This window comes from Lytechinus variegatus, chromosome 9, assembly GCF_018143015.1.
Source record: "Lytechinus variegatus isolate NC3 chromosome 9, Lvar_3.0, whole genome shotgun sequence".
NCBI lineage: Eukaryota > Metazoa > Echinodermata > Echinoidea > Temnopleuroida > Toxopneustidae > Lytechinus > Lytechinus variegatus.
The window spans coordinates 12,011,210-12,034,233 of NC_054748.1; the positions used below are offsets into that span (position 1 = coordinate 12,011,210).

The 23,024-nt window shown below is 35.2% G+C and overlaps 1 protein-coding gene across 7 annotated transcripts in view; it reads left to right on the top strand.

The window, feature by feature from the left end:
* LOC121422103 (liprin-beta-1-like) overlaps positions 1-22,439 on the top strand; it is a 111,309-nt gene extending 88,870 nt beyond the window's left edge. For 6 of the 7 annotated variants that reach the window (XM_041616925.1, XM_041616926.1, XM_041616920.1 and 3 more), the window contains 8 exons: positions 911-1,111; positions 2,732-2,854; positions 4,444-4,491; positions 15,098-15,223; positions 15,639-15,827; positions 16,641-16,826; positions 17,608-17,688; positions 18,470-22,439. In XM_041616925.1, coding sequence (XP_041472859.1) covers positions 911-1,111; positions 2,732-2,854; positions 4,444-4,491; positions 15,098-15,223; positions 15,639-15,827; positions 16,641-16,826; positions 17,608-17,688; positions 18,470-18,514 — 999 coding nt within the window. In that variant the 3' untranslated portion in view covers positions 18,515-22,439. The remainder of the gene's footprint in view (positions 1-910; positions 1,112-2,731; positions 2,855-4,443; positions 4,492-15,097; positions 15,224-15,638; positions 15,828-16,640; positions 16,827-17,607; positions 17,689-18,469) is intronic. The other variant, XM_041616922.1, reaches the window with a different exon arrangement.
* Positions 22,440-23,024: the final 585 nt, after the last annotated feature.

The following is a 23,024-nucleotide window of genomic DNA, read 5'->3' on the forward strand; positions in this document are numbered from 1 at the left end:
TGGGAGTTACTGTGAAAAATGTTTTGAGAGAATGTCCTGTAGTCTACTGCATTTTGAGATTCCCATAGGAATAACATGGTTCCAGTAGACAATGTGTTAATATGAAAGTGAATATTGTTAAATCATTGTATGTCTAGAATCATTAAAATGATATGAAATTTTAACTGGGTTATGCTGAGACTGACATGCACTGCTGCAGAAATACATAAATGGAACTGACCCCAAATTTGTAACCCAAAATTTTTTAGTTGATTTTATGTTTATTTTGAGGACAGCTGAATACCAATCCATTCCAGATGAACTTTTTGTTATGATATACTTCCTGAATATAACATAAAAGCATTAGAAATGATTTAGTGAATTAAATAACTTGACCTATCATTTCAAACGGTCTTTCAGAGTTCTTTGAGGGGTCTTTCTGAGCCATTCCACAGAGATGACAAATTTCAATGATCTTGGAGACTGCTGTATGACCTTGCCAATTTTTGGTCTTTCAATAGCCTTTCAAAGGTCTCCCCCTCTGTGGAATAGGTGCCTTAACACATGTACATAAACAATCTTTGTTTTCCGTTATTTCTCCTTTGGATGTTGCAACAAAGGCAATTTATGAAAGAAAAAAAAAGTGTAAAATTTGAAGCCTTATTTGCATTTTTAACCTTTGACCCTGATCTTTAATTATCAAGTTAATGTTGATTTTCACAGTTCAATGTCAATATATTGTTTATAAATACATCCTTCACCTGTAGATTGTTTGTAATCTTTGATATTTGAACTTTGAATCCAGTACTTTGGTATGAAAAAAAAATTGTTAGTTTTACATAGTTTATTTCATTTTTTCACAGTTTACTATCAAAATGTTGTTTATCTTTAACCTTTGAATTGTTGAAGTTTTGTTTTCTTTGACCCTCAGTACTTGGGTCTTAAGAATCCACTCCATCGTAAGAAGCTTCAGCTAGCCCTTCAGGCAATGGGATCAGAGTGTGAAGACAAACAAGGAGACTTGGACTACCATTGGGTGACCAGGTGGCTAGATGATGTAGGACTACCTCAATATAAAGATACCTTCCTTGAAGCTAAGGTGGATGGTAGAATGCTACATTATATGACAGTGGTAAGAGACGGGTGGTGATGGGTGATATATGCAGAGATGCCAACCCTCCCGATTTCATCGGGAGGCTCCCGAAAATTCATCCCAACTCCCGCCCTTACGATTACCATCCTTATCCTCCCGAAATTACGATTTTTTTGCATTGATCAAATTGGATTGGAAGGACATGTATCGTCTGCTAACTTTAGCATGTATTAACTCCATTACGTTCGCTGCTACTAAATTCTGTGTGAAAGGCAGACAAATAAGGATCAGTGAAAAGCTGGTGCATGCGATATGCCCAACGGGAATCCACTGTGCACCAGGCCGGTAGGCCCGGCTAGCTTCGTGAGCCGTGTGGGCTTGCGGCCGCTGGATTTGTCGAGTCGTGCGGTGGAATATCGGTGTGTGATTGGGCGTGTTGATATTGACACGAAATGGCGGAAAATCAACAAAAGAAGACCAAGAAATGGTCTCAGAAGTATAAGACTGAATACAGTCTCTAGTATCCGTGTATTCGGAAGTCGGAAAGAGGAATTTACCATGACAGTTGAGCAGGGAGGTCGTGATGATATTCGGAAGCACTTTGGGAGCAAACGGCATTCGGACATTGCATTGCGATTGCGAAGACAAGATCTTTACAGGTAGACGTTACCGCGCTGAGTTTTTCTTTACTGGATTTATAGTGGAACATAACCTGCCTATAGCTGATAATTCCTCCTTATTATTATTGTTGAACGGGTACTTTTCTTCTATTGTCCCCTCATTTTTTTTTTAAGTAAAAATGCATATTTGATATTTTTTTATGTTAAAAAAGTGGGAACAATGTTTTTTTTAAAACATGTGAAATGCTCCAAAATAAGGGTCAGATTGCACCAGAGAGCATCTAGAACCCCAGAGCTTCTAGGGCCCTAAGGCGGGCCCTGGACCCCGGCCGCAAGGGTCGAGCGCTCGAGCGCACATAATTTTGTGTCGGGTTGCGAATCCTCCCTAATTCTGATTTCCAAAAGTTGGCATCTCTGTATTAGGTACTTCAACAGCAATAACAATGTAAAGGAAAAGGGAGAAACCAAATTTTAAAAAGAATGAAAAGAAGGGGAAAGCAGGACTGCCAAGTCTCTCTGATTGTCAGGGAGACTCCCTAAAAATTGAATGACTTTTGAATCAATAACAGATATCTCCCTGATTCATACATTAATTTCTTTCATTGGATTGTGTATCATTGAGAAAGATCTCTCTCCTTCCTCAGTTATCTTTTCCTTGAAGGATGAATATTAAAGTTTGCAGCTCTTGGCAAGGGTGAGACATGTAACAGCACTGACAAAAGAGAGAATGCAGAGAGAATTATCAGAAAATAAGTAGTATAACAGAGGAAAGTGATAGAAGATTAGAAGTGTTTCGTGGAGGAGGGGACAGCCAAAGAAGACATGGAAGAGGTGGAGAAGTAGGAGGGTTGAGGATGGACTTAATTAGGCAAAATGGAGGGAAGGGGTAAGGGTGATTGTTGCAAGGATGAGGTGAATCCGGACACACCCAATCATGGGGACAAAACCAGATTTGAAACTCTGTGGCAGACTGGATAAGATTGGAATTTTAAGTGGCATTACTGATTTGTTAATAAATGTAATTCTTTTGATGTTTTAGGATGATCTTTTGCTGTTAAAAGTAACAAGTGCCTTTCATCATGTGAGTATCATGCGGGGTATACAGTGCCTGAGATTACATAACTTCCATCCAAGCTGTCTGCGGAGGAGACCAACTGATGAGGTAAGACGGAGAACTATTTCACTAAAGAATATTAAAGACTACAGTTACACCATTGTTGCCAACAGACTGATTATATGATATTCAAAATGATGTCATAGCGGTCTGGAGTCAGTGCTGTGGGTGTGGCTGGCAGTGCTGTTAGAGGATAAGAATTATGATACTTAAGTTATAACTATTGACATTAATTAATCATACAATACTACCATGACAATGACTTTTTCTATTTGTACTGCTGCTGCTACTACTGCTGTTGCCGCTGCAACTAATACTACGACTACTATTACCACTACTACTACTACTACTACTACTACTACTACTACTACTACTACTACTACTACTACTACTATTACTCTGCTAACTTCTTTACTACTAAGAACTTTTCGTTCAATATATATCTTTCCTCTTGCAAACTTCCCATGCTTTTACAATATTCAACTAATTATAAATCTATGTCATTTCTTACGTGTTTTAACTCTTCATACAAATGAGTTCAATTTCCGTAAGTAGAAATTTTTTGGATGGTTGTATCGTTTTCTCAAAGTATATTAATACAAAAGTTTCTGCATCTGTGGATGAATGCTTCTACATATGAGAGGAAAATTTGATACGTTTGCTGAAAAGTTATTAAACACTTTATCTCAAAGAATTTGCATATTCAATGAATGAATTGTTACACTTTGATAGTCAAGTTTGTCTTTATTTATACTAATATGTATTAATAACCATGATATATTATAGTGAATGTGAGAAACAAAATCCTTAATCTTTACTCGATGTAATAATAAAATTCAAACTTGTACATGTATAATATTTAGTATGCCTAAGCTCTGTTTAGATATCAAATTCATATTAACTTTCGATTGATCACAGATTAAATCTAAAGTAAGACTTGTTATCAGTCGCAGCTCTTGAATATTTTTTAAGATGGGGTTCTGATTGTAGTTTTTGAAGTCAGACCAGGGTGTTGTATCATAAAGCTTAGCAATTGATATTTTATAGGGCTGATTTCTATGATTAATTGTATTGATTTTTAATTTTTATGATCAATCATGAAAATAAGCCCCACAATCATTTGCTAAGATGTATGTTCCGATATTCACTAACTGAATTCTTGTATTGCTTTAAACACTGTCCTCAATCAGCGTTGCCAGGTGTACAATAATTATATTGTAGTCCCACTTGTAGGCTTTCATGGGGGTAGTTCAACTGTTACATCACATGAAAATGATTTTCAGAGTCAAGAATATAGAGAAGTTTTCCTAATTTCCTTGATAGTTTCCAACTAAATTAAAACAATTTCAAAGAAATATGGGAAATAGATGGGCACTTCATTGATATAAAGATGTAAAATGTGAAATTTAAGAAACTTTTTTTTACTCCACGATTAACCCAAATTGCCTGTTTATCAATATCATTTAAATATTTAAAAAATATATAAATAATGACTTGGGCCTGTCAATGATTTTAACTGTCTTGTACAATAACAAAATATTGAGAACCTGGCAACGCTACGATTGTCCCATGTATTGCATTTTATGTAAGTAATAAATACCAACCTCTGTGTCTATCCTCTTACCCCCTTCTCGCAGCCGTGGTATAAAAACCTTAAAAACATGCCTCCTTGGAGTAACGAGATGGTACAATGCATGATCTTTGTCTTTATGGTCTTTACTGCCTTATTCAGCCGAAAGGTCACAAGTGAAAATTGGTCTTCACTAAACAGCTTGTCTTACATATATGCTGTGTTTTATTGAGGGAAAGGTGTAGTTGCTGAAATTGCCCAAATGCACAGGTCATGTCAGTGGCGTACGCAGGGAGGGGGGTTATAGGGGTTCAACACCCCCCCCCCCCTTTAACTCTTTTGAACCCATTTTGTACACCTGTAGGTAGGTTGTCACAGGTGTTCCTAACACCCCCCCCCCCCCCCGATAATTTTTTTTTTGTATGAAACGGCCTCAGAGGTTTTATTGAAGACTTTTGGGGGGGAGAGGGGACATAGTTCAGACTTTTGAAATATGCTCTTAATGCACAAGATTTTAGGATCAATTGTTTTTGCAAAATGAAATGTTTAACTTCTGTTCTGAATCCCTTCCCTTTGATTAAAGAGAAGTGACCAGTTTTCACTTGTGTATACCTTTGTGCAGTGAAGGCAGTGTGCATTAATGTTTAGACCACAGCTATGCTTTATTAACCATACCAACGTCATGTATATAAGCACCTAAATGCGTAACATGCTATAGGATGATTTCATGCAATGCGTCTATAAAGGGGTGTTGCAAGAAAATATTTGCAATTAATTAAAAATCATTTGAAAATTTCTGCTGTTGCAAATTTGAATTTGATATCAATTTTAGGCATTAAACAAATTTGGTTTACATGAAGGAGACCTGTAATCAATCACAAATTAGCAACCAATATGATTGATTTGTGGACGCAAAATAAATTTGCAACTTTTTCTTGCCACACCCGATTAGATAAGATAATGCTTTGCCTTTTACCAATTAGCCTGACAATGAAATAGCCTTTTGTCAAGGCCTTGTGATTGAGGTTATGATACATTCCATGCCGTGCAGGGTTTGAAAGAAGAGGAAGTAGCAATGTATAGGAGTTTTTTAGTTTCCAATCAATCATGTGGCATTGAATATCATCATATTAAACGCAGGGCCTTGACTGAAGGTGAGAATTGAAGTGGCTTTAATGATCCAGTTTTGCCAAGTCTAGTCACCTTTCAGTCTTTAACTGAAATGAAGTCATTGCTTCTCAACGCATTGCATCTAATCATCAGCCTTATAGAAAGCCAATGTTTAACCCAATATTTAATTTGGAAGGACCTGCTATGCATAGCTTACGTATTTGCACTGGTTTTCCATTGTATTACAATGTACATGTATAGGACTGTCTAGAGATGCTACACAGAATAGCTGTATGTGGGTCTGAAGGGAAAAGAATCTGTGATTTTTTTTTAAATGAAAATATTGGTTAAAATGTTTAGACAAAATTGACCTCATCATTGTTTGAACTCTGGAAGGGAATTTTAACGATCCAGGAAGGGATCCTTTGTGTTTACAAATACAACTGATAGTAATAAAATAGAAATAATCTTTGTTATTTCAATGTTTTGAAATTGCATATCATTCACATTTGTTTGAATTTGAATAATTCATTAAGAATATTGGTCTGGGATTTAAATCAGCTTTTTTGAGTCAGTACAATGAACATAAAGTTTATTTCCATTTGACCATTTCAAGATTGGATATAGTCCTATTCCTATTGTCACTCTGAATTACTCATTTTGGAGTGATTAATCACTATGAAGATATCAATCTGTATTTAAGGAATAGAGGATTAGACTAGAGTATAGTTGAAAAAAACTAATATGTTGCATAATAAGCTCACCTGCTTGCTATAATAATGGCAACTAACATGTTTTTTTAGCTAAAAAAATGCAAATGAAGTTTAAATTTTGTCATATTGTAGATCTTGTAATTGTTTTTGTCATGGTTTCAATATTGTCATGGTTTCGATATTGTCATGGTTTCAATATTTTCATGGTTTCAATATCATCATGGTTTCTATATTATCATTGGTTTTCAATTGTGTTCCAGTGATGAAGAAAAATGTAAATATCTGTGCAATTATGCATGATGTACAAAGGGTATTGTAATGTTGACATACACTTGTATGTCATCTAGTATGACTATTATCATGATGCATGTTAGACAACTCATGTTATTCACAATGTGGTGTATATAATAGTTGTTCACATAGATATCACTTGCACTGTATTGGAGCTTGGAGGTACACTGTAGTTTAGTATGTTACAGTTATCAATAGTCAGAGCAGGAGTCAGGCAAGTGGCTGCTTTTAACAAATCTTCACTTTTTATATCCAATAGTTATAAGATGCATCGTATCTATATAGCAGTATTCCTGAGAAGTTGCCGTAAGAGGGTTATTCCAGGATAGATTATTGCCTGATTTACACTGAAGGTAACACCGCTACAGTCTCGGGATAGTCCCGGAAGGACTGTAGTGGTGTTTGAGGCCAGTGTGAAGATAATTGAATTGAATTGAATTGAAAAGGTTTTATTCAAAATCATTGCATGTTGCAGCCAAAAGGCTGAATTGTGTACAATTTACAGGTATATACATGTATAAATAGTGTACTGATTTAAAAACATCAAAATTTGAAATGATTAAGAAAATATAATGCAACTTAATAAAAGAACAAATTAGAAGACTGAAAGGTGGTCGTGGTGGAAGAATGCTTATTGATAAACATCTTAATTCAAACTATAAAAACTTAGTTTTAAGCCGGTAACAAACACGGAAGACAGGAGGATATCTGGGGACGAGCGAGCAGTCAAGTTCGATGCACAGCTCCAGCCAGGGAATGCCAATTCCACTACAACACCATCCAACCTGGGCAATGGAATCGGTTATTCTAATCCATTGCTCAGGCGGAACTTAGGGTCAGCTAACCTCAATGGAACTATACATTAATAGGGCCGACAAACAATCTCTTACAAAAAAAAAAAACCATTCACATTCATACCACACTCCTCATTCATCGAACAACCATAAGCACGTTAAATCAAACAACTGCACCCACCAACCCAGCAGTCACCCCTCGCACCTTGCACTCATTAAGCATACAGATAAAAAAAAATTAAAAAAAAAACAAGGGGGGGTGAGTGGTCGCCCGTCCCAAGAAACCGTCCTGCTCAATCCTGAGAACGTTTACTTGAAATTTGAGGGATGACGCAGCTTGTAAAATAATACATCTTCCACCACGTGAGAAATCTTAATAAAAATGAGTAAAATATTGGCGTACAAAACAAACATTGTTTCCCTTTAGTTATTACAATGTGAAATACATGCATTAAAATCGTGACTAATAAAAACCTGTAAACCTATTCAATTGTGTTTGAGTTAAAAAAGTTCTAAAAATTGTAAAATTTTCATCTGAAGCTTGTGAGCTAATAATAATAACAAATTAGTATTAGGCGCGATATATTAGCAAAACACAACTTGCACAGTAGATGTTTGTAGACCTATGTATATCAACCGGGTAACTAGCTATATCAAGGAACAACACAAACTTACTTCAAGTTAGCGTTTAATAAATTTATAAAGTAAGGTAATGGGCTGTTTAGGAAACGTATGGTGGTCGTGGTGTATAATAGCCAGTGATTTTCACTTACACCTGTTATAAGCTACTGAAATCCTTGCATCTGATTGGCTGAGAACAGAGTGAAAATCATTGATTGATTTTTTTCATGACACACTGCCCACTAACCAGTGGACATAGAAAGACAAATACTAGGCCCTTAATAGAATCTGATTTGGTATAGGACTACTGTACTCACACTTCTTAATAGGTTGCAGCGGAAAGCACTCCGCCTCCTGAGAATTGAAGACCCTTCCAAAGTACTTTTAAATAGTCATGGTTCATTACATGGTCCACTTTTTATCATTTTATGATGGCAACATTAGGCCCAAAGGACAATCTAACAACAACAAAAATGTACTCATACATGTATTGTTCATTGGCAGGATGTGATAGTCTCTGAATATCAAGACTCAAAATCAATTAAATGATCATAGAACAATTTTTCACATATGATTGCATTAGAAAAAAAGGTTCAATCAATCATGAATATTAACAATATGATCACTGATCAGCCACTAAGCTTTATATAACACAATCCAGGTTTATATTATCTCCCAAACAATTGAAGCTTTTTAAAATGTGATTTTAGGGGTTACTGAAAAATTGACATTGTTTGAGCTGACTTTTGTCTGAACTATCATTGTGATTGTGCGTATGGTACATTAGAGACATACAATGGTAGGCGTTAACTGAATATGTATAAAATGTGAGAGTAAACATTGCTGGCCTCATTCCAGGTGACTCTGGTAATCTGATCAAAATATTTTAGTAACCCCTTGAGTTAATCTATACCACACTTAAATGCAGGGCTATGGAGTACCGAAGTGTGACATCACAATGTCATGACAATGAACCGGCTGGTTCTAAACTGAGTTGCAGCTGCACGATCGTTAAAAACATTTGTATCTGCAAAAATGGTGATGTGTTTTGTCCCTGGTTGTCACCATCATTTTGAGAGTCATAAGAGGGCACGGTTTCATAAATCTGTTCGTAAGTTAAGATCCACTTCAAGAACGACTGGTGATCCTTTCTTGTGGTAAATGGTATACATGTAATAAATTGGTGATGGTTTAGAAACTTTAGCCCATAAGAAAGGATCACCAGGCGTTAAAATGGCTCCTACATGTAGCTAACGAACAGCTCTATGAAACGGCCCCAGGTTCATTTTTTTAGAACCGGGCCGCCATGACACCGTGGCAGCTGACATCATCGCTTTGGTACTCTATTATTTGCCAAGTATATATGATTCTAATCCTTTGAAAAAAAGTAGTAAAAAATAATTGTTTCCATGAATTAGAAAGTTAAATATATGATGAATTAATTGTTTTGTAATCTTTGCCATGGATATAGAAGTACATACAAGTGTTGGCTTAAATTCTAGTTTTGAATTGGGGGAAAAAATGGGTTTAATTATATGTTTATCACAATACCACCCATTATGTCTTAACTCTGACTTAAGGAATCCATGACACATGCTCCGGCGACGATTGCTCCGGTAACAAATGCTCCCCAAAATGCGACATTTGCTCCGCGACATTTGCTCCTCGACATTTGCTCCGTCGACATTTGCTCCGCCGATATTTGCTCCGCCGACTATTGCTCCGCCGAAATTTGCTCCGCCGACTGTTGCTCCGCCGACAGTTGCTCCGCCGACAGTTGCTCCGCCGACTGTTGCTCCGCCGACAGTTACTCCGCCGACAGTTGCTCCACCGACGATTGCTCCACATTTAGCGACAAATGCTCCGGCGACAAATGCTACCCGAATGACACATGCTCCGGCGACAATTGCTCCGCCAATATTTGCTCCGCATGTAGGGACCGTTGCTCCACCGACATTTGCTCCGCATGTAGGGACAAATGCTCCGCCAATAATTGCTCCGTCCACAATTGCTCCATCGACAGTTTCTCGTCATGTTGCTTTAAAAAAATAAATATAAGACCTAAATAAAATACCTGCGACAAATGCTCCTCGAATAACAATTGCTCTGCTCACGATTGTTCTACCGACAGTTACTAGGCCTAAAGGAAGACAAGACACTTGCTCTGGCGAGAATATTTGTTACATTTGCGTTACATACTTTTTTGTATTGTTTTGTTTTACCATTCAAATTGTTGTGCCACTTTATATCATAGGCGGATCCAGCTTGGGGGGGGGGCATGTTGCTTAAAAAAATAAATATAAGACCTAAATAAAATACCTGCGACAAATGCTCCTCGAATAACAATTGCTCTGCTCACGATTGTTCTACCGACAGTTACTAGGCCTAAAGGAAGACAAGACACTTGCTCTGGCGAAAATATTTGTTACATTTGCGTTACATACTTTTTTTTGTATTGTTTTGTTTTACCATTCAAGTTGTTGTGCCACCTTATATCATAGGCGGATCCAGCTGGGGGGGCGAGGGGCCCGGGTACCCTCTTTTGGCGGAGCAAAAAAAAGAGAAAAAAGGGGGATAAAAGAAAAAAGGGAAAAGAAGACGAGGAAGTCAAGTGAAAGACTTGCAAAATAAAAAGAATCTTTCATATTTCACTATATAAAATTTTCGCTCGCACTTCTTGCTCGCGTTGCCTGTTAGTTGATTTACATATCTTGTTCAATATGGAGCTTAAATATCAAGTTTGGAAGTCAATATGCAAAAAATATTTCGCCGCGGAAATCGAACTTTTATTATTTTGTTTGATTTACAAATTGATTGTTAAAAGTGATTTTTTAAAATGTTAGTTTTACGATCTGAACATTAATATTTTCTGCTCGTGCTTGACGCTTGCAAATGTTAACTTATCAGTTACCTTTATTATTTTCGTGTAGTCAATAAGTTTTCAAAATATCCATTTGCAGATCCATTGACGAGTGGATGCGCGACCATGGGGTCTCGAAAAGCACCCTAAACACGTATTTCAATGTAAGTGGCCCCCCTGGTTGCAGATCTGATTGTCAAAACATATCAGCTAGCGCTGCACGCTCGCATTTTGATTGGCAAGTAATACATGTCTCAATATTGATAATACAACAAATTTCTTAAAATCCACATTTCGTGACAGTCTATCAAAAGTTTCGGCTTGCGATTTGCGCTTGCATTAATTGTTAAAAATTTATTTACTCATGCATCTTATTCATAATTACCAAAGTTCTTGAAATGTCCAGTTTTCAAGCCATGATTTCGTGCCCTACTTAGGCATATTAGCTTAATAAATAAGATAAATAATTTTATAATTAAATTGTCCCTTTCGTTTCATCTCGCACTTAGCAAAAGGAATAGAAAGATCATGTGACGACTTGTCCTAATGATGTCCCGGTCTCTTGTCAAAACCTAAATAATTATAATAAAAAATAGCTGTTTTTTAAGTACGATCCATATCCACCTCACAATTTTCCTAAAAATTGCTTGAAATATAGAGCTGAAATACACCTTTTTATATTGATTTTCATGATAAATGATATATTTAGAATGCCTTGTTTCTAGGTCTGAATATGAAACCCACGCGAGCATGTTTCATCAGATACGCAACTTGTTCTCTATATAAAAATCATTATCCAGTTTCAGATTACAATATCAACAATTTTCTGCTCGTGCTCTGTTCTTGCATTATTAATATAGGAAGATCCCCTATTACTCATCATATTCATGATTTACAAAACATGAATAGAGTGTCCCGTTTTTAGGACTAAATTTCGAATTTTGTCGCTCGCGCTTCGCGCTCGCATCAATCGTTTAGTTATATAGCTATCCTGTTCACGATTAAAGAAATTGATTTTTTTTTCATTCTTTATGCAAAAAGTAAAAATGTTAAGCTCGCGCTTCGCGCTCGCATTATTTGATTGTTAAAATATGTAACTCCTTCATGGCTAACTGCAGGCAAACCTTAATAGGTACCTTTTTGATCAGTTCAAAGCGTGTACTAACAATTTCTGCTCGCGCTTCGCATTGGTAGTTTTCATCCAGTTGCATACACATCTTTTCATAATAACATTGTCCAGAATGTTCAAATTTTTAGGACTAAACACATAGAATTAAAAAAATTTGTTCGCGCTCGCGATTGTATTATTCAAATAAGGATTATGATATCATACATTGATGTTGATTTATAAGAATAATGCTAAGGAGTGACTATGAGGACTACCCCTTCAAAGAAATGTTAATGATAATTCCACATGTTCAGGGTGAAATAAAACTTTTTTTCACAGGAAAATGAGGAGAAAATTTAAATATTGTATATTTCTTATAACAAAATACAAAAGAAACAGTGAGTGAGTGATGCCATCAGTTCTCTCGTTTGCATACCGATTGCAGGATGTGCATATAACTATTTTGTGAAATTAAACGAAACTTAAAAATATCATAACTTTCTTATTTTACATCCGATTTCGATGAAATTTTCAGTGTTACGCTTGTTTGATTTTTCTCTTTTTATTCAAATCAACTTTGTCTTGTGGTGGACATTTCCTTTAAGAGGAGAGTTGTTTTCACACTGCACGTAATTGAAGGGAAAAATAATAAATGAAAATGGAGTGAAAGTGACAGGAAACACCTTTCTAACAAGATTTTGAAACTTTATTAGTTTTCAATTCCATTAGAGGGGGTATAGGAAAAAGTTATAGAAGAATAAACAGTGAACACAGATTAAAAAAAATAGCATTAGAGCGAGAAGAAAGAGATAGGAGAAGAAGGCGAAAGGTGTAAAAGAAATAGGAACAGACGTTACTAGGAATGCAGAGAGAGAAAAAAAATTAAAACAGGAGGATAGAGGGACGGGGAGAAGATGGTTTTCAAGGAAAGAAAGGGAGAAGTAATCGAGGTTAAAGCGCTAATGGGAAATTTAATTTGAGCCGAACTATTTCTTTCCGTTGAGCAATTCAAATTAGGAATGTTAAAAATATAAAGAATAATGATAATTACCATACAGCTTTGGAGAAGAAGCGTTGTTAGTTTTACCAAAAAGTAAAACAATTTTTCGGTGAATGCCATGGCATTTTTGGCGGAGCTCTTATCAGCGGAGCATTTGTCGTTACATGCGGCGCAAATTTCGGCGGAGCAACTGTCCCTACATGCGGAGCAAATATTGGCGGAGCAATTGTCGCCGGAGCATGTGTCATTCGGGTAGCATTTGTCGCCGGAGCATTTGTCGCTAAATGTGGAGCAATTGTCGGTGGAGCAACTGTCGGCGGAGTAACTGTCGGCGGAGCAATTGTCGGCGGAGCAACTGTCGGCGGAGCAACTGTCGGCGGAGCAACAGTCGGCGGAGCAACTGTCGGCGGAGCAACAGTCGGCGGAGCAACAGTCGGCGGAGCAAATATCGGCGGAGCAAATGTCGGCGGAGCAAATGTCGGCGGAGCAAATGTCGAGGAGCAAATGTCGCGGAGCAAATGTCGCATTTTGGGGAGCATTTGTCACCGGAGCAATCGTCGCCGGAGCATGTGTCGGGTTACCGACTTAAGGTCTTGTCCTACTGGCCAATGGACACAAAACGTTCATATTTAATTGTGATTTCTAATTCAAGTTTAACCCATCAGTGTTGAAGTTTGGCTTAGAAAAAAACTGTCATCAGCAGAGCAAATAAAACTGGTCTTGCAATGAATCTGACTAGTAGTTGAGTAATGTGATTGGGATTGTATTCATAGGTTTACATAAAATCTTGGAAAGGCAATCCACTTTACGCTTACACGTTCCAGCACCAACACCCTTACCAACTCTGAATTAAAAAAACAAACACTTAAACTGGTATTCTGATAGGCATGGTTTAGTTAACCCTTAGACTACACTTTAATAGAGTACTAGTTACCAACCCATTCACTAAATATTCTTATCATACATGTACATGGATAAAGATTTGTCAAATTAATTTTGTGGTGCCCTAAAACGATAAAACCTCACTCTGATGAAATGATTACTTGTTGCAATATCTTTGTCATTCACATGAAAGAAGTATTATGAAACCCAGCATTCCAAATAAGTGTGGTCTAAAATTCAAGTTTAGACTAGGCAAAGACCAAGGTTTAATTATCAGAATATCACCACTAGTATACATCTATAATTGTATTAATGAGCCCCTCATTGCAACCTGTAGTAGAATATTATTTTTGTATATTTTGTTCAGTTATTAGCAGTGAACCATTGTTATTATTTGTGACAATTGTCCAAAATATCACTGTCCTGTTTATTTTAGTTGTAGAATGCATGTTTGATTTATATTCTGATGTAATTTTAGCTTTCTGTTTTATTTTTTGTATGATTTTGCTTTATTTGATGAAGTCAATACATGGTGAAAATTATGTAGGATTTTCCCCTCTTTCCACTGAATAGTTCTGTATAGAACATCAGCTATTATTGCAAAGCTTGTTTTATTTATTTAGAGGGTGTTCCTCTATCTTTACAAAGAGAAGTAGATTTTTGAAAACAACTGAAATTTAGATAGGAACAGTATGGTAGCCTGTCAAGCACAACAAAAGGGAAATCCTTCCGTGTTCCCCACATCCCCCTAAAAAAATACCTTCAAAAATATAATCAGTAAGCATTTGTTTCATGGTCCATGAAGGTTTTTTGAAGAATCCCTCATCCCATATTTTATTTAGCGCCCTCTATATAGTGATATAGTCCAATGATTTGCTGCTTCATGGGCAGTACTGTTGTACTCTTGTAATCAGAAGAACACATTAATAGGTTACTGAGATTACAAGGCAGGATGATAAAACAAGGAAATAAGATGAGATGACAAACACTCATCAAATCATTGAAAATAATAATAGTGTGCCTCAGAGTAGATATAGGACTTTAAACAAAAAAACTATTATTATTATTATTGGATTAATCAGTGTCATTTTTTGATTAACAGTTGAAATCATTTTCTCTTTTATTTAAATTTTGAATAAAAGGAAACGAAACTTCCCAGGGGCATAGATATGATTTTCAGATACTGTAGTGGGAATTCTTCTTCTGCCACAGAAATCACCTTTAATTGTCTTTGAAAGGGTCCATTCTCTATTATGTATATTTTCATATTTTTCTTCAGTGATATTTGGGTAAGTTTAATTGAATTTGATGAAACTGACCCCATTTTCTTTTGTTTATCTAGCCTTATGAAACAGGAACCCAGGTTGCACTATGGACAAATCACAGAGTAATGGAATGGTTACGATCAGTTGATCTATCTGAATATGCTCCTAATCTGAGAGGCAGTGGGGTCCATGGTGGATTAATGGTAAGCCACATATTAACAGAGAGAGATTGAGTATCTCTTAGTGGGTCGTAATTGAGTGCAACACATAATAAATTTATTGAATAGGGGTATGGGAGAGATCGAATTGTTGGCAGGGTGAGAGAGAAAGAAGAATGAGTGTTGAGGATAGAGATTGTGAGGAAGAAAGTGTAGTTGAACGAGAGAAACATAAATTCAATACAACTACATGTAAGATGGAAAGTTATAATTGAATTATTAGGTTGGCTTATAAATCCACAACATATGCTCACCATTATCTTTTTTAAAGTTAATTTCTTCAAACAAGATTTGACTCTTTTTTCTTTTTAAACAAAAGAGACCAAGACAGGTGGAGAGAAAAGATAAGAGAATATTCTGTATCGTTGCATATTATCTTTTTATCGTCATATTTGAACAGGTCCTAGAACCTCGTTTCACGGCAGAAACCTTAGCCTCCATCTTGTGTATCCCAGGGAACAAGACGTTACTACGGCGACATCTTAGTACGCACTTTATCTCTCTGATTGGTCCTGATATTCAGCAACAGAAGAGAGAAGCAGAGAAACAACCTATGTTTGTACCTCTTAACTTCCTAGCAAAGGTCAAGGTGAGATTAAACATACTCGATGATGGTGATGATGATGCTGATGGTGGTGGTGATATTGGCGATGATGGTGAGGATGATATTAATGATGGTGATAATGATAATGATGATGGTGATGATGGTGATGATGATGGTGATGATGATAATGATGGTGATGATGATGATGATAATAATGTTGGTGATGATGATGGTGATGATGATGATGATGATGGTGATGATGATGATGATGATGATGGTGATGATGATGATGGTGGTGATGATGATGATGATGATGATGATGATGGTGATGATGAAGATGATGAAGATGATGATGGTGATGATGATGATGATGATGATGGTGATGATGATGAAGATGATGATGAAGATGATGATGAATGGTGATGATTATGAAGATGATGATGATGATGGTGATGATGATGATGATGATGGTGATGATGATGAAGATGATGTTGAAGATGATGATGTTGGTGATGATGATTAAGATGATGATTAAGATGATGGTAATGATGATGATGATGATGATGGTGATGATGATGGTGATGATGATGATGGTGATGATGATGATGGTGATGATGATGGTGATGATGATGATGATGATGAAGATGATGAAGATGATGATGGTGATGATGATGGTGATGATGATGATGATGATGGTGATGATGATGATGATGATGGTGATGATGATGAAGATGATGATGATGAAGATGATGATGATGTTGGTGGTTTGATGATGATAATACTGATGGTGATGTTTTGATGTTGGTGATGATGATGTAACAATGTTGATAAATCCTCTTCCCTTTTAACCATGCACAGCCTAAAAAGAGAACATTTGGTAAGAGCAGGCGAGGAACTGAAATGGAAGACTACGTCTGTCCAATGGACCTTGGTCACCCCTCTAGTTTGAATGGAATGTCCCATATGAATGGCAACCGGCCTCCTCCACCCAGTTATAAAGTAGAAGTTAGGAGTGCTGACAAGGTTCACAGACAGATGGATGAGGTAAGGTATCAAATTATTCTGCCTTTTACAGTGGGTTTATTTCATTCAGGTTAAGCCCCAATGATTTCTCCTTTATCATTGTCCTTACATGAACACCAAACAAGCTCTATAAGATCAGACTAAGGAAAGGGAAAAAAAGAGGTCTGTTTGCTGTAATGGAGGTGAAAAAATAGGCAAAACATGAAAATTAGGGTTGGTCAGCACTTTTTTTGGGGGGAGACAAAATTTAAAGTTGGTAGGTTTGTCAAGGGTTGATCAGGTTATGACAAACAAACCTTTTTTCTGTTTTTTTTTTTGCAATATGATGCATTGAAAATTGTCATTAGTTTCTATTGCAGATCAACTTGCTATTCTGTAAAGAAACATTTTATACTGCTTTTTTATTGATTCATGGGACCATGGATTTGATGCAATTAAACACAACTTTAACTAGTTAATCACAACGTGATTTCCAATCAATCACAACCAAGCATTCTATTTCAGACTAATTCTGAGGGAATGATGAAAATTATTATAATATTATTTTTTGATGAATTTTACTTTCACTCTTGCACAACTAATATTGGTTATTATCAGTAGGAAATTTATCAAATTATCAAATTAGGAAGGACAACATTTTTGTTTGTCACTGAAATTTCTAATAATCAATATTGTTGAATTTGATTGTAAAAATGTGTTTAATTTCAACATTTAGATAATACACATGACATGTTCTTCCATACTAAAAGGTCATTTCTCATTAAATTGACAATATTTTTCCTTCTCCATTTTTGCTTCTCAGGATCAAGCAGATGGACAAGAAATGAAAGAAGGAACTGCTCAAAAGTTTGGTGCCCTATCTCAAGAAATTGATTCTTTGACGGTAAGAAGCGTTGTCTTATAGCTGTTGATGTTTATTTCAAGTTCACAAACTCTTGTATGCAATATTATTTTCACCTGTATAAATCAATCAATACAAAACAAATGAAATAGTCAATATGTGGCATTATCACCTCTCTCATTTGCATAACACTGAGATGTACAGATAACTGTTTTGTGAGAAATAAGCGAAAATATCATAACTTCTTATTTTACACCCAAACTTTTAAGCATTATGCTGTTTGATTGATTTCAAAGCCAAAGTTTTCTGGGTTGGATTGACCTTAAAATTTTCAAAATACTCTTATGACCTTGAAATTGGCCAATTCCATGAAATTTGGATATTGTTATCAATATTGGAAAATGGATTCATGTGATATCAGGTAAATAGGCCACGGTCAAAGGTCATTTGAGAAGTCAATAAGCTGGTACCAACTTAAAAAGTTTAACCAAATATTAAGAATATTAATTTTCAATCGGAAATAAAGCATTTTATTTTTAAATGGAAACTATTTATCTGAAGGTTACACATTTTGTTTACTTCATTGTGTTTTTCTAATTACTAACATGTTTGATATCATTGCAACCCTATGTATCATAGTGTATTAATTTATTTATCATATTCCTATAATATTGAGCTTTATATTTCCACATTGAAGAAGACAATAATGGTCAACATATCAACCTTCATGTTACTTTATAGTATTTTCATTTATTAATTTCCCCCTTCTAATTTAATTCATTTATTTACTCCCAGTAATATTTTTCTCTATTTTTTGTTTTAGACTATGCTTTCAGATGCTGATGTGGATAGAAGTACACATGTGTGATGTCATCATGCCAACCTCTCCTCCAGGAGGGCATTGGATACAATCAACAACCTCTCATCCAGCTATTTTGCCTTTTAAAAAGTTTTTAGAAATCTGAATTTAAGTCTCACTTTTACCTAGTGAAAGTCACCTTACTAACTACTGACTGCAAGAATGCTACTCTGTGATTTGCTGATTAAAATGTTACTTTTAATGGCAATAACATGTGAATTTAAGCTGGTTAAATGCATTAATGCCTCTTTTTATTGATTACATTAATGTTAATTTTTATGACAAAATCTGCCTTTAAAGTGATTGATTGAAAGTTTGTAATCTTTTGATTGGCTTTTAATGTCAGTATCACTCCATTCTGATTAATAATTGATTGCATGAATGCTTTCTTTGATTGGTTGATTATGTTGATTCCATTGATGTCATATTTTGATAGCAATATAATAGCTTCCAAAACCACATAGACTGTATTAAGGCAACATTATTTGCAATCTTTGCTTTATCTTCACACTCAGAATTGATGCATTCACATACAAACTTTGATAGCTTTCAAACCATGCCTTTCAGTTATTCACCTTCTTTTAAAGTTTCAGAATTGACATTTTTTACTGCATTTTGTTTTGAAAGACATCAACAATAGATTTTTCCTGTTTAGTGATCATATAGTTATTGGGGTATTCAATAAGATACCAACCCCTATGTACATCAAACATGCCATATCTCTAAATTTGAATTCACTTCATAAGCTACACAAGTCATGATAATTTGAGGGCATTACACCATTTCATATGAAGTACAAACCAGAGGCATTTCACTCAGAATGATCCATCATATAGAGTGTCTTTTATTCATTGACATCAAGGAATTAACATGAAAGAGACACATTCTATGGACTTTGGACCACATTGTTTGACTCAATACAGCATTTGTAATCAGCTTTTGATTGTATGTTTATTCTTCGTTACGCACTGTTACAGGCCTGCCAACTTTTCATTTATTCCAGGAGTTGCACAGTTTTTAAGATTTTGTATTAACCAAAAAGAGGAACACACTAGATTTCCATTTATTAAAGATAAAACTAAATCAGCCAATATATGTATTTGTATGGTAGGGTATGGGTGTAAGAGTAATATAGTTTTTCAAAACTTGTAATTTCTCAGTGCATGAATATAAGACTGGTAAACATGTCTTGATTTAAAAAGAAGTGTGGAAGACACACCAGACATTGAGGAGAAAATTTGGCACCTCTCAATTTGGACTCCTGTTTTTCATTTTCAAATGTTGGCGGGCCTGCTATTAAATAAAAATTATGCAATTATAAAATTGATCATAAATGTAGTGTATGGTGAATGATGTACAATAAAGTTACAACCCATTGTAAATGTTCATTGTAACTCTTCATCTTTCCATAGACTGCAAAATGCAATGTCAAACACGCCTCATTGAAAGAAGGAATATAAAAACCTGTGTGAAGTATATTCCCATCAACTGGTTCAAGTGCATTATTTGTTTTATACCTTGAATCATAATCCATATTGATGCTAAAAGATTAATAATAAAAAGAGACACATGTTCTTTGTATGCAACAAATCTTTTTATGTCTGTTATATCTCGGTTCCAATTTATTTGTATATTATTGTTCATTTATGAGATATCAAGTTCTTCCAATTTATGTGATGATTATGAAAACAATGCATATTTCAAGTGAATTTTTATGATTCAAATTATTTCATGGAGCTGTCTGTTATGTCCATTAGAGTTTTATCATCCAATGGTAAATACCTTGGTAATGATGACAGCCAATCAAAATCAAGATTTCACAAATTAATAAATGAATAATGATTGCTCATAAGGGATTTGTAAATACTGCTGCTCCAAAGAGACTTATGAGGCATACTGCTTTACCCTGAGACCAAACAAAAGTTGGCTTCTAGTCTAAAGATCATTGTGGGGTAACAATTTTACTATTGCCTGAATAAGAGAACAGTCAATATTATAAACCAATCATTTATTTGAGCAGGGCAATAGTAAACTATTACCTTGTGCAATCAAACCAATTAGTAATTATATACAACAGAGTCTTTAGGGCATCCAGTGGTCCTCCCATCTTATATACTTAGCTGATCCTTCATTAGCCTGTGTGAGAATGTTTACTGAGTAAGCATCAAAATACTGGAATGATTGGCCACTTTATACAATCCAACAGTCATCATCAGTAATTATAAGTATTGAATACCCATCTTTCAGTTCAATGATCTGTAAATGTCTGTCTAAACTACATATATTGCCTTGTAAGACCCATGAATTCCCTTTGTTTGTTTGTATTACATAATTTTCTTGTATATGAAATGCAGAAAACTTTGGCTTAGTAGAATCTCTTGTGGTCACAGAAACCTGTTTGACTACATGTAGAGGAATTTGACATAGAAGAGGTAAACATTGTGTCCCACAAAAAAGATACCCATTTTCAGAAAAGGATTTCACAATAATCAATATGTTTTTGTAATAAATTTGGCACTTATACTGAGAGTGGAATCTCTTCTTTAATTTAAGACAAAAAAACTTAGGAAATCATTCATTCATGGAATTTTAAAACAATAAACAATTAGGCATATCAGAAATGATTTGCACAGAATTTCACATGTAAGGTCATTGAGAGGAGCTTAACAAAGAATACAAAAGAAATGCTAATGAGCCAATAGTCAATTAAGCAATGTTATATGTTTAATCAATCTTTGCCAATTTGGTTTTGCAACTTAATTTTTACATTGAAACTCATCTTGCTCATTAATAGGCGAGGTATTCCTCTCATGTTAGGTATCAAACTATGGAAGAATAACTAGTTTATGAGGTTGTAAATGAAATCATCTTAATTCATTTTTCTTTAAAGAAACAAGACATGGGAATCCTGGTTTCCTTTTTCTAGGACACACTGTATAACACTTTTTTTGCATAATGTGGTCTAACATGCTTTGATTTGGACCAATATTAGACTTACTGTATGAATGGCTGACTAATGCAAGTTACCTCTTTATTATATTTTTTGCAGTATTATGCCTCCATTTATGATCACAATTCAGACTTTTATCAACTTAGTTTCAGCCTTTGAAAACAAAGTTTTGGTTTACAAAATTGCTCATTGTAGATGACTTTCAGACTGTTTTAAAAAAATTATTCACAGTGGCATTCCTAAATATTTGATTTCATGGAAATACAGATTTTACCCCTATCATCGTTGCTAAAGATATCAGGGTCATACCACTCAATAGTTTGATATAAAAAATAGATGAACAAACAAAAGGAATTAATATTTTTATTTGAATGAATTCAGCTGTAATTATGACCTCTATAAAAATTCATGCTCATAATAAAACAAAAATGAGAGGAATTGAAATTATTATGTAGTCCTTTATCCCCATTGCTGCCCACAATGTACCAGTGTAGTAAAATGCCTTTATTTTTTTTTTACTTGGAAAAAAATATTGATGAAATTCCCCTTTTAATTAAGTTGACATTCCAACCCTTTGCCCATATGTATTAATCGTGTGCATTGCTGTGACAAAGAGCGCTGGGCTGGAGACTTCTCATTTAGTCTGACCTTTTACAGTGGGTAACTGAAAATGCATGGGTGCAGTGATTTTACAGTGGGGTTTTGGTTCACTGGACATTGTGAATTATTTGTACTTGAACAAGATTTATGATAAAATTCATTTGATAAAAACCACATCCATTTTTTAAACAAACTCATTGTAAACACCCAATGTTTGTCCCTCTCACCTTCTTACTTTTCCTTTCACTTTTGTTTTCTCCTTTTGCCCGTTTTCTCACCTTTCTCTTTATCTCTATCACTTCTCCCATTAAATTTTTCTTTTTTATTTTCCTCTCCATTTGCCTCTCACCTCTCTATGATATCCCTCCCTCTCTGTCTCCCACCCTCCCTCTCTGTCGTCAACTCTCCCTCTCTGTCTCCCACCCTCCCTCTCTGTCGTCAACTCTCCCTCTCTTCCTTGATTTCCCCTTGACTGTGCTCTTGTACATACCATCATCTACTCCTTGCCTGAGAAATCAATTGTTCTCTTCAGTATATTCAGCACAAATTTTCTGTATACATCTTTTTATAAACTTTTGAATTGATTTTGTATTATTTATTTGTGTATGTGTTTGTGGTTGATCTTCATTATATTATTTTGTTCTTTGTTGTTTATACATGAACATTATCAATTTGTGTTTACTACATGATTTGGTGGTCTTTGTTTGTATATGTACATTATCCAGTTTGTTTTTACTACATGATTTGGTGGTCAAAATCCTTTTGTAGTCGAAGTTGAATGCAAATTAATTTTATTTAAAACCCAATACTGTACCTACTGCAAACAGTGGACATTTACCCAACATGTAACAGCACGAATTTATTTATTTATCACACAGTATTTAAGTGTTGTATGTTGATTATACATGTTATTAATAGTTTGTGTATTTATATTTAAACCCGATACTTCTGTCTTTTTTTCACTCTGAA